At 40.3% G+C, this 11,712-nt stretch overlaps 3 protein-coding genes across 3 annotated transcripts; 2 read left to right on the top strand and 1 right to left on the bottom strand.

Annotated features, from left to right (window-relative positions):
- The first annotated feature begins 83 nt into the window (after positions 1-83).
- On the top strand, positions 84-4,191 carry phkg2 (phosphorylase kinase, gamma 2 (testis)). The gene is made up of 10 exons (XM_040134935.1): positions 84-324; positions 599-710; positions 806-981; positions 1,090-1,144; positions 1,262-1,327; positions 1,987-2,150; positions 2,281-2,371; positions 2,502-2,655; positions 2,906-3,031; positions 3,175-4,191. Exons 2-10 carry the CDS (start codon positions 616-618, stop codon positions 3,418-3,420), a joined length of 1,173 nt encoding a protein of 390 aa, XP_039990869.1. The 5' UTR covers positions 84-324; positions 599-615; the 3' UTR covers positions 3,421-4,191.
- Positions 4,192-4,304: 113 nt separating this feature from the next.
- Positions 4,305-6,619, bottom strand: ccdc189 (coiled-coil domain containing 189). The gene is made up of 9 exons (XM_040135829.1): positions 6,557-6,619; positions 6,415-6,449; positions 6,232-6,297; positions 5,951-6,114; positions 5,499-5,569; positions 5,264-5,380; positions 5,093-5,156; positions 4,593-4,676; positions 4,305-4,483 (listed from the first exon to the last, which is right to left on the bottom strand). The coding sequence occupies exons 1-9, from the start codon at positions 6,572-6,574 to the stop codon at positions 4,329-4,331; spliced, it is 774 nt and encodes a 257-aa protein (XP_039991763.1). The 5' UTR covers positions 6,575-6,619; the 3' UTR covers positions 4,305-4,328.
- Positions 6,620-8,881: 2,262 nt separating this feature from the next.
- On the top strand, positions 8,882-11,509 carry LOC120794701 (histone-lysine N-methyltransferase, H3 lysine-79 specific-like). The gene is made up of 7 exons (XM_040135954.1): positions 8,882-8,923; positions 10,040-10,199; positions 10,355-10,533; positions 10,717-10,876; positions 11,045-11,203; positions 11,298-11,394; positions 11,497-11,509. Exons 1-7 carry the CDS (start codon positions 8,882-8,884, stop codon positions 11,507-11,509), a joined length of 810 nt encoding a protein of 269 aa, XP_039991888.1.
- The last annotated feature ends 203 nt before the right edge of the window (positions 11,510-11,712 follow it).

Below are 11,712 nucleotides of genomic sequence, written 5' to 3'. Positions count from 1 at the left end.
GAATATAGCTACTTGGAAAAGAACCCTGAAAATGTTGGTATTAAAAAATATAAAATAAATCAACCATACTGCAACGTTCACTCTGGCCTCAGGGGGGCAGTACTGCCGCACTCTGTAATAACATGCTGTTTCGAGGAATGTGACCAGAATGTAAACAGTGTTCAGGTGCTAGCTAACTGTTGCTAACATCATCGGTAGCTAACTTGGGTACCGTCGCCGCTGTACACAGTTATGGATTCACGATAGATTAATTGAGCGAATATGGCGGTATTATACTAATTCCTTATTTGCTGTCCTCCTTCTTGCCGTTTGATTGCATACATGGTGAGTAACTTCCTGTACGGTTGTTGAACTTGCTGCTGCTGCTGCTGCTGCTGCAGCAAGGCCAAGGCTAGCTAACTGTCATGATGGATCAAGGGCATATTTGCTAATAACAGTAGAAAGGGGAGAAATCGCAAGAAGGCCCTGCTAACTAGAATTAAACCCCAAAAAAATCTTAACACTTCATTGTGACGAGTTATTTCAGTAGTTCCTGTTACAATACATGCAGCACTGTTACAAATTGGGACATGTGACTGACAGTATGTCGTTGTTATAGATTCATATGCTGTCACCATGACCAAAGACATTGTTGTTGGAGATGAATTACCAGACTGGGTGGGGGCGAAGGAGTTTTACCAGAAATATGATCCCAAAGAGGTGATTGGCAGGTGAGTCAAGCAAAGTAACCTGAAATGTAAGTTTTCTCAGTTTCCTGTAGGGATGATAAAAATCTGCACTGTATTCTGTGTCAATGGTGCCTCAGGGGGGTGAGCAGTGTGGTGCGCAGGTGTGTGCACAGACACATGGGTCAGGAGCTGGCAGTGAAGATTATTGAGATCACAGCGGAGAAGATGACAGCCCAGCAGCTGGAGGAGGTGAAAACCTCCACGCTGAAGGAGATCCAAGTCCTCAACATGGTGAAGGGACACTCCTCAATCAGTATGTTCTGATAATTCTGCTCTTTTGGACTGCAAGACACCTAGATTTTCTCTTCTTGAATATTTGATAGTGTTGAAACCATTTTATGTCTCTTTTGATTCCCTTTAGTTACTCTCATTGATTCCTATGAGTCCACAACCTTCATATTTTTGGTGTTTGATCTGTGAGTATGAAATCAAATAGCAAAAGTATCATGGTCTTTCTGATAAATCCCTAAAGTATTAATGTTAACAGTCATGAGATGATTTTCAGATATTAGGACTCTTGTTTTTCTTTTCAGCATGAGGCGAGGAGAGTTGTTTGACTACCTCACAGAAAAAGTTACTCTGAGTGAGAAGGAAACCAGGTGAGCTGGAGCATCAACACACCGCATCAGCTCATTAAATCTGTTGTCATTTTGACAAAATTTTGCATTTTTGTAACATCAAAATGCCTATCGTACACCAATTGTTTGTGATTTACTTTCCTGCTGAATTTCAAAATATCTTTCAAAATATTGAAAATACTTTTCAATTTTCAAAATATACTGTGATTTTACAGTTTGATGAATGGGGTTTTCCATCCTTTCAAGCTGTTGTTACTTTAATTCATTATGAAAATCAACTTTTAGGGTCTTGAAACCTGTTAGAAGTATGATTTGAAAGACTTGGAGCTCTGCTTTCATGAGCCAAGTTATGTTGTCAGAGACCAAATCGAGTGAGAGAAATCCAGTGGCTTCTTGCATCTAAAAGTTTGCCATTCAGTAGCCAGCTCTCAAGTCTCATGTCAGAGATGACAACAGGCAGTCCACTTTCAACCGTCTTGCAATGCACTAGCTTAACTTTGACAAGAAACTGCAGATACCACAGTGTTTACAGTGAAAATGAACTGGACCCAGTGGCTAGCTAGAATGAAGAACAAATTAATTGAAAATTAACCCCTGAGAAATCTAACTGGCATGCTTTAAAACATGGTCAGTGGTAACGTAAAACATAAGTATTTTTTGCAAAACCTGTTGGTCTATAGGAGTATGATGCGAGCTCTGCTGGAAGCGGTGCGGTACCTCCACTCCCTCAACATCGTCCACCGGGATCTGAAACCTGAGAACATTCTCCTGGATGATCAGGGACACCTCAAACTGTCTGACTTTGGTTTCTCAGTGCAGCTACAGCCTGGAGAGAAACTTAGAGGTACTGTAGTATGACTTTAGGTCAGTGTCGAAACAAACAGTCTGTAGATGTAGTCAGTGACGTCAATCATATAGTTGTCATTTTTACAGACTGAGGTTGAAAGATATTTGTTGTCTTTTGTTCTAATTAGAGCTTTGTGGGACGCCTGGTTATTTGGCCCCTGAAATACTAAAATGTTCTATGGATGAAATGCACCCAGGCTATGGCCAGGAGGTCGATCTGTAAGTCTTTCCTTTCGTCCATGATGCAACATTTATCTACATCTATCTAGTACAAAGCATGATCCTGGGTGTTGACCTCACGTCTGTTTTCTAATTCTCGCTTGCTTGTGTTGATATGTCTATCGGTAAGCTGGGCATGTGGAGTGATCCTTTTCACGTTACTGGCCGGCTCACCGCCGTTCTGGCATCGCAAACAGATGCTGATGCTGAGAATGATCATGGAGGGCCGCTATCAGTTTAGCTCCCCAGAGTGGGACGACAGGTCTGACACTGTGAAAGATCTGGTAAGCTGATATTCTGTTGACTGCCGATGTCTGGATTTAAATTTTAACATGTTAATATGTTCCAAGAATTCCCCTTTAATATGTCCTTAACTACCTTCCTGTTAAGTCGGATAAAATCCCGTTAGCAGAAACAGAATATGTGAGGTTACGCAGTACAGCATCTGCAGTAAGAACACGTTATATTCCAGTATCTGTATCTCTAAAATCATTTATGTTTATTTCTACAAACCTTTTGCTTGTGATACTCAAGATATCCAGACTGCTGGTGGTGGACCCTGCTGTCCGTCTCACTGCTGAGCAAGCCTTAGCACATCCCTTCTTCAGACTGTACCAGAGGGAGGATGTGCGGCTCTTCAGTCCCAGAAAGACATTTAGGGTGAGCCACGGTGTTGACTTGGGTTATATTAAGCACATGATGTAAAATTTTAAACCTTGAAAAAAGAATGGCTGTTCTGTTTAGCAGTGTGGGAAGAAGCAAATAAACCCGACATTCTCATGTTTTCCTTTCTTGCCTCCCAGGTCTTGATAGTCACCGTGCTGGCTTGTATCAGGATGTACGGCCGTTACCGCAAAGCTCGCCCGTTGACTCGGGAGGTGCTGGCCAGAGATCCTTACTCCCTGCGCGGTGTCCGCAAACTCATCGATGGCTGCGCCTTCCGTATCTACGGCCACTGGGTAAAGAAAGGGGAGCAACAGAACCGAGCCGCCCTCTTTCAGAACACAGCTAAGATCGTGCTGCTTGGCCTGGAGGACTTTGAAACATAAAAGGTCAACCTCATTCCTTGCCACCTTGATTTTTATTTAACCATTTGCATGTGCTGTAATGTCCGTTTTTGTCTCGTCGAGTTACTGTGTTTAATTTTAAAATGAGGAATTCAGGGACCGGGACGTTTGTATGCCCTAACTTGCACCATGGCTCTGCAAGTTCAAGATAAGCATGCACAGCTTCATAATCCTTATCTGCCTTTTGATCCGCATTTGTGGCTGTCTGAAACTCATCATCAGCTCATCATCTTGCATTGCCAACTTGCAGTAGAGGAGACAATGCACAATCGTTTAATTAAAACGCATCACATGTAATGTAGGTACATGATGTACATTTCCAATTCTACCTGTTGATCATCAGTTACAATTTAGAGGATGCGTTTCTACACACTGTGTGACTGAAGTGGAAATTAAAGCACTCTGATTAATTATTTAATAGATAATTATATAAACATATTGTATTGAAAAACATATTTACAGATATTCCAGTGTTATAAATATCTACCGGAGGACATAAGTGAAACATTCAAGTACAGTATTTGAGGTGTTTTTGGTAGAAAACACATTTACCTATCATGCATGCAGACATTCCCCAATAGGGGACCCACTTATACTAACTGTGAAGACCGTTTGTGACTGTATATCCTACTAAAACTTACCAACACCATTCCTTACTCAGTTCATTCTTCAGTTTAATAAGTGGCACTTTTCCTGAAAATCCTGCCTGAGAAATGTACAGTAATTGTACAAATGCAGAAATACATTGTACTGTATATGAATAAAAAAGGTTTTATTGACAATAAAACAAATTATTTCAGTTTGAATGATCTTATTTTGTGTGAGTGTTTAATGGAAATCAACATACTGGCTGTTTGACTGGAAAAGCCAAACCAAACTTTCATGATCTATTATTTTTTGGCCTTGTGGTTGGGCTGTGGAGAATCTAATGCGCGGTTGTACTGATCTGCAATTTCTTTAATTCGCTGATCTAGTTGTCCAGACAAAAGCATCATCTGCTCTCTGACTTCTTTCTCTATCAGTGCCTTCATAGCTGAAGCGGGACCTGAAAGTGAGCAAATGAGTCAGTTACAAAACACAATTTGCAGTTCATTTGACTACAAAAGTTATTTCTGCACAGTTAAACTCAGTCCTGCTATGATATGTGATCCTACCGAGTGTGGTTTCCTCTGCGTCCGTGATGGATGTTTCATTTGTTTCAGGAGAACTGTCTTTCTTTGGTAAAGCTTCTGCTCCTTCTTCCATCACATTTTCAAAATGCAAAAAAGTACTTAAAACTATTAATAAATCTGGTCAAAGGAACAAAATTTCAAGAATATTCTGTTCTCTCTGTAAACCAACATAAAATTGAACAGTTATGTGTAGTATTATTTCTGGATCTTCAGAAACTACGAAGTTCTTAGATTTGAGGTATCTTATTACGAGGTTGTCATTTTCATTACGAATTGAAAAGTTTAATATCTACTAACATTATGTTGTCCCTTGTCTTACTCTGCTCCTTTACAGTTTCAGAACTTTCCCCTTCAGCTTGTTTCTTTGATTTTTAAATTGCTTTTACTTAGTTCGAGGTAGAACGTAAAATGTTTTTAAAACCTTTTTAAGCCTTTTCCATGCCACCCTAGAACTTTTGTGCTACAAAAACTGTAATCATTACCTGGAGCAGAAGAATCCTCATGGTCTGGGATCCCCGAGTAGGTCAAAGACAAATCAAGTTTAACCTGTTAAACAATGGTGGAAAAAAAAAAACACGATTCAACTTTAAAAACAAAGAAGAGTAGCAGAACTTGCTTGAAACAATAACAAAAAACAAATTTCCTACTCTTACTTGAGGAGTGAAGATATATTTGTAGAGTTTGTAGTGTCTCATATAGCTGTTTTGGATGTACTTAAAGATACAGTTCACCTCCTTAGAGCTGAAGAGGTTGATACTAAAGGGAGGTCGCTGTAGTGGACAGAGACAGAGACATCGGGATGAAAAGCAGAAAACTTTACAACAATGGAAACGTATGGGTTTTAAAATGATATTGTGAGTAGAATAGACTTCTGATTGTTGTGCACACCCTGACTGAGTGACAGAGCAGCAGCTCTTTGCAGTATCCATAACACTGTTCTATGTTGTTGAGTGGTGTTTCTGCAAGAAAGGAGTTTCAAACACAACCCACATAAAGTTAAAGAACATTTAAATTAACCACCTGAACAAATTAACCTGCAATATTTTCACAGCAACAGAGGTATAAGTCAGTGACCTCAAGTCTGACTCCAGTAACAATTTTATTCAGTAGAGACTTGGGTTGGAAATGTATTAAAATCAATATAGACTACAGTATATATTGTATCATGTCTTCTTATCTAAATATTGAATTAGTTATGGTCTTGACAGACTTGTGTCACATAATTGCCAGCTGAAGAGGCAGGTCATACTTTTTTGATTTCACAAATCATCCATGTTTAAAGTCAGTTCCATCTCAAACTTCTAACTACAAAGCTGTGATAATCTTCTGACTTTACTTACCTATGTTAGCCTCATGAATGGACTTGATGATGGACAGCAGAGCAGAAGTTTGTTCCTTTTTGAAGCTGCACTCTCTGCAAAAAAGCACAGTCTGGACATACAACTCCAGCAGAACTCCTCTTTTTGGTTCAGGAAGGTAAACTCCAAGCACGTTGCATAAAACACTGTCACAGAGGAGAAGGGTGACAGAAAAATAAAGTCAGTGTTGTGTGTGTGTGTGTGTGTGTGTGTGTGGGTTTGCGTATAAGTAGATGTTTTTCTGGTTATAAACGGGCAGAAACCTCTCCAGGTCGGGAATTGACTGCATGTTGTCGATCTCCTCCATGTCGTGGTAGTTTACATCTGTCCTGAAAACACCCAGGTAATGGATTCAAGGTTAGACACGACTTTTAGCCACGCAAGGCGCAAATGAAGCAGCAAGCAATCGAAATGAACATAATCTGGACTGTAGACAAATCGCTCACCAGAGCATCACTTTAGCTTTGAGGGCCTGTTGTACCTAAAGAACAAAACAGTGCTTGCTTCATATGCAGTGCATTACGAGGAAATACTAAAGAGCAGAATAATAGTGGCCTCCAGTAAACGACAAATACTTGTGGAGTCTACCTTTATTTTCGTATCCATTTTTTATTTTCTCTAGCCGAATTCTATGATAAAATGAGCAAACTGCAGGAGTTGACCGCTGAAAAACAGAACTGCGACTGACGTGGTTTGATTCTGTCATAAACAACATACACACAACACGCTTGTCAAATATATATTTTCTACTTAAAAAACGATAGTTACCAATTGGGTTTGGGGTTTTTTTTAACCATGTAAAAGTATTTGTATACGAAACCTTAAATTGACCAAAACGGGCTACAATGAAGCTGGATCATTTCTTGTTTGGCTGCCTCCTTGTATCCTAGCAACAATATCCCTCTTTTTTTCTTTTTCCGGTTTAGCGCGTCGCACAGAATCATGCACTACACAAAATAAAATAGCTATATAAAATTCATTTTAAAAGATTAAAGAATAAACAATAAACCATAAAGCAGGAAAAATAAAAAAGACATATATAACGTGTGTGTAAAAATGCCTATATTAACGTGTATATAAAACCCTGAAAAAATACAGTAAAAAAAGAAAAAACAACTTGAAATGTTTAGTGTTTTCTCTAATAGTCAAGACCATTAGTGGCCTACACTATATTACTACATTTACTACTACTAATAGCATCACTACTACAACCATACGTGACTTTGGGTGTTATTAGGCCTAACCACAGGGAAAAAAGTACTGTCAGAACAGTAAACATATTTTTAGTCCATCACAAAACACTCGAATATACAAATAAAACATCATGTAAAATGTATATACGGCTACTTCTACTAATAAAAACGACGGAACACGATGCAAGCAAACACGTTTGTTATAATTGTTTAGAACTTATAACTGAGATACATGTGAAAAAAAATAAAAAAGGTAAAAATCCGACCTAATAAGCATCAGTAAATCAATGGCAAATTATACTATTACCTTTACTGCTATTTACTATTACATACAGCTATTACAATAACCAACTAATGCTATTACTATTCTGCAACTAGCCTACCATATCATCACTATTAGTAGCCTAGACTATACCACTACATTAACTACTACTAGTATACCATTACTACTACTATTTCAGCCTTACTTTACGTAACTTTGGGTATCAGGCCTGGCCACTGAGGTGCATGTGTATTTATGTAGAGCTGTGTTTACATAGAGGCCCTAGGTCAAAGGTCCTCAGAGGGTGCCTCGCAGTTTGGAAAAGAAAGTTTATGCTTTGTGATTGAAACCATACGCCAGTGACAGTTTTCAGGAAAACCACCGCCTTATTTAAGAGTCGGTGGTCAAGACGGATTTTCAGAGTGGTTCATCGGCTGCACACCCGCTCACGAGCGGAGCTGCAGATGCGTGACTTGACGCTGTACTTCTTTGTAATACACCTTTATATGCAATCAAGACGGTGTCAGCGGAGTCTCCCTCATCCTCTCCACTTCATCAACACCGTCTATTAAACTACACCGCATTGCAAAAAGCCTGCTGTAAATTACGCAAAGGTCTTAAAAATGCACTTAAAAGACATCAATTGCGCGTGCGACGATAGGAATAAAACGGCAAAAACATAACGCATCATCAGCGTACTGAAGCGGATTAGAACAGAGCAAGCAAAGACGAGCTCTCTGCCGCAGATGAACTAATAACGTAGTAAGGGCACAAAGTCATCACGAAGTTATTTTCTGATTAAAGCCGTAACCACGGCAACGAGATAACCCTCGCCGAGTAGCCAACGTCTAAGCGGTGTGCTTGTGTTACGGCTTCCCGGACGTTTGGCTGATTGTAACGGCTCTCCGGGTGACATCCTGTGTGAAGGTACGGCCCGGTGAGGCACAGTGGCCGGGCCTCGGAAGCGCTGGGGCTCTCTGTGGCGGCTGCTGCGGCTTCCGTGTTCGACTGCTTGCGCCCCAGTAAGTGACGCCGGCTGCCGACTCGCGGCAAATGGAGGGACAGGAGCAAAGCGCCACCTTCCTGTTTGTCCCCTCTCACGTTTCAGCTGTAACATGCGCGGGCCCCTTAGCGTCCCCATAGAGCAGCCATGGGAGGCTTGCCTTGCCCCGGAGACTGCCTGTCCACACTGACTGGGCTGTGCAGGGCAGTTTAAGAGCATTATCCCCTTTTAATCCACTTTGCCTTCTGCTACATGCAGGTGGACAGACTGTCAGATGGAGCATGGTGGCACAATCAAGCACCGTTTTTAATTGCTCTGTGTGGTTTTTTTTCCCCCCCTTTGTCACTGAACCTTTTTCTCACACAGAACTTTGATGCCGGATTTCATCTGTTGTTTTGAAATATCCTTAATTATCTACTATTAAGATTTAAATAGCAGAGAGTCTTTGCTCAGACATGGAGGACCAAGACATACGACAACAGAAGCTGGACAACCAGGTAAAGAAACAAGGTTGATAAGTATTTGACGTAGTTTGGGCACGAAATAGCCCGGATATGTTTTTGTTTATTTCAAACTGGTGCAAGAATTATAAGGCACTCCAAGCAGATAACCTACAATGAGATGACGCTTTGGTGTTGGTAGGGTTTTAGCCGTGTCTCATTATCAAAAACATACTGTATATGTAGGATAAATATAATCATCGTAGTCCATGTTGACGGTGGAGCAAAGAGCGGAGCGTATTCCGTGTTCAGTTTAGCTAACGAGTGGTTAAAAGTGAGACAGGGCTTCGCGAAGAAATAGGACTTACAGGACGCCCATGAGGTCATGGCTACCTCTGTCAAAACCACCTGCTGAGCCGAGCTACAGCTCAACTTTAAGTCTCACAGCCTTGTTTATACGCCACAGAATGTGAGCTACTGGCTTACATCCAGTGGAGTGCTATATAAATACCTTATACCAGAATGATCAGCGGATAATCACTAGTATAAGTACTAATACCAATACTAGCTTTAGTAGCCTAATATTACTACTCTTAAATTAATTACTACCACTATTAATAGTGGTAGTAATTAGACAGCAACAATGATGCATGGGCCCCTTTATTTCAAATCTAGCATCCATTATCAGTTGTCTCATTATCTTTAGTTGTGTGTAGTTAAATAACCAATATACCTAACCAATATAACTTACATTACAAATATTTATCTACATTACCCCAGAATAACATCCAAACACCTTATGTAGTGAATTATCAGAACAGAACTATATCGCTTAGATGATTGGCTTAGATTAGATAAGCTTTCATATGCATCAAAAAAAGCAGCAGTGCCTTCAAATGCAATGAAAGGCCTTGGCTGCACTTTTGTACAGCTTACCACCTAAACAACAATACTGTAAACAAGTATGAGGAAAAAAAAGCTCTGAAAGTGGAAAGATCACCCACTGAAAGTGAGAAAACTGCACAAGTCTTTTCTGAAGTTCAAGTTTCTTGAGAGAAAAACTAATTCAAGGTATCACTGTAGCGGTGAATTTAAAGAGATACAAAGCACTATTTTCTTGTGTGGAGACAGAGTTGACAGCTTGAATGAAATCTAATACTCATTCTGCCACAGCGAACCCTTTTGATGAAAAAGCAGCAAAAGAAGAGGGCCGATTCTCAAATGGTGACGGCCAATCGGGACACTCGCCAAAAGAACCGAAAGCACAAAGTTGCCCGCTCTGATGAAACACCTCTGCTGATCAGCCAGTCCCTGAGCAACACTTCCCTGAGTGGTTAGTCTTAGAATAATTTTATTATTTTATGTAGCAGAAGAACTGCAGACTATTGTTTATAGAAAATGTGATTTTAATTTTCTGTGCTGTTATGTTCAGTTTCTTAAATAATATTAAATATAAGTGTCTTTTCTGTGTTTGTTTTTATCCTGGAGATCAAGTTGAACATGCCCATGATAACCCATTGGATGAAATCACATTGGGTGAATGCGATATGACGGCAAGTATGACGCTAGAGGAGATGCCTTCAGAGAAGCCGGTTACTCCCAAGAAAATGAACTTGGAAATTGACAAAGAGCCTGAGGTGAAGTGTGACGTGGAGAACGATGCCCAGGTGGAGGGAAAAAAGACAAAGAAGAAAGATGTGAAAAAAGAAAAAGCCAAACGTAAGACATGTACATGTAACTTTAGGGCCCCAGATGGTCTGGAACTCTGCAAGTGTGTGTGCATGTTCTGTTTTTTCATGTGTGCTAATGTAAAGCTGGGAGACACTTTGCTTTACTAAATTATTCATCAGCAACTCACTGATTTTTCAGAGGTGGAAGAGAGCGAGGAAAAGGAGAAAGAAAAGGACAAAGACAAGGAAAAAAAGGAGAAAAAAACAAAGAAGAAGGACAAAGTGAAAGAATCTGAAGACACACGGAAGACAAACAAGACAACCAAAAAAGAGCGTAAAAGTAACATCGGTGTTTGTGATCTCATTATTTAGACATCGGCAGTCAGCATAGTAAACTATGTACAGTATCTAGAGTTCAAAACATTTTTACCTACTTTCAGTGCTCTCATTAAGATCTAACATTATGCTACTTAGCTTTCACAGCATTTAAGTGTCTCCTCTTTTGCAGAAACACACTTCCAGGATGCTTCAACTCAGGAGATAGAGTCCGTGGTGGAGGTGGCAAGTCCAAAGAAGAATAAACGCGATGAAAGTGACGATGAAGAGGAAGACGGCTCCAAGAGGCCTGTCCCTCAGTCACCAAAGTGGAAAAAACAACTGGACACATGTGAGTGAGCATCTGGCCCAGTGATCCCAGGCCCCTGATCAATAATACTGTTAAGTCGTTGTCAAGAACAATCCTTCATGTTTTATCTCCACAGCCAGGTGCCAAATAAGTGACGAGAGCAAAGACGAGGAAGTCCAAGAAAAGGAGAAAAAGGAAAAAAAGACAAAAAAGGGAGAGAAAACTAATTCAAGGTATCACTGTAGCGGGGAATTTAAAGAGATACAAAGCACTATTTTCTTGTGTGGAGACAGAGTTGACAGCTTGAATGAAATCTAATACTCATTCTGCCACAGCGAACCCTTTTGATGAAAAAGCAGCAAAAGAAGAGGGCCGATTCTCAAATGGTGACGGCCAATCGGGACACTCGCCAAAAGAACCGAAAGCACAAAGTTGCCCGCTCTGATGAAACACCTCTGCTGATCAGCCAGTCCCTGAGCAACACTTCCCTGAGTGGTTAGTCTTAGAATAATTTTATTATTTTATGTAGCAGAAGAACTGCAGACTATTGT

Source organism: Xiphias gladius, chromosome 9 (genome assembly GCF_016859285.1).
Source record: "Xiphias gladius isolate SHS-SW01 ecotype Sanya breed wild chromosome 9, ASM1685928v1, whole genome shotgun sequence".
In the NCBI taxonomy this organism is placed as follows: Eukaryota; Metazoa; Chordata; class Actinopteri; order Istiophoriformes; family Xiphiidae; genus Xiphias; species Xiphias gladius.
The sequence above is the reverse complement of the archived record's forward strand: the minus strand, read 5'-3'. Positions and strand labels throughout refer to the sequence as shown.

What these genes read in the sequence shown, in the direction of transcription:
- LOC120794701 (XM_040135954.1), top strand. Translation starts at nt 8,882, where the DNA reads ATGGAGGACCAAGACATACGACAACAGAAGCTGGACAACCAG. An exon ending in GAGCAACACTTCCCTGAGTG is followed by an intron (nt 10,200 to 10,354) that starts GTTAGTCTTAGA and finishes TTTATCCTGGAG; the next exon opens with ATCAAGTTGAACATGCCCAT. An exon ending in ACGTGGAGAACGATGCCCAG is followed by an intron (nt 10,534 to 10,716) that starts GTGGAGGGAAAA and finishes ATTATTCATCAG; the next exon opens with CAACTCACTGATTTTTCAGA.
- phkg2 (XM_040134935.1), top strand. Translation starts at nt 616, where the DNA reads ATGACCAAAGACATTGTTGTTGGAGATGAATTACCAGACTGGGTGGGG. An exon ending in CTGACACTGTGAAAGATCTG is followed by an intron (nt 2,656 to 2,905) that starts GTAAGCTGATAT and finishes GTGATACTCAAG; the next exon opens with ATATCCAGACTGCTGGTGGT. An exon ending in GTCCCAGAAAGACATTTAGG is followed by an intron (nt 3,032 to 3,174) that starts GTGAGCCACGGT and finishes CTTGCCTCCCAG; the next exon opens with GTCTTGATAGTCACCGTGCT.
- ccdc189 (XM_040135829.1), bottom strand. An exon ending in AAAGCTAAAGTGATGCTCTG is followed by an intron (nt 6,298 to 6,414) that starts GTGAGCGATTTG and finishes GGGTGTTTTCAG; the next exon opens with GACAGATGTAAACTACCACG. An exon ending in CATTCATGAGGCTAACATAG is followed by an intron (nt 5,570 to 5,950) that starts GTAAGTAAAGTC and finishes CCTTTCTTGCAG; the next exon opens with AAACACCACTCAACAACATA.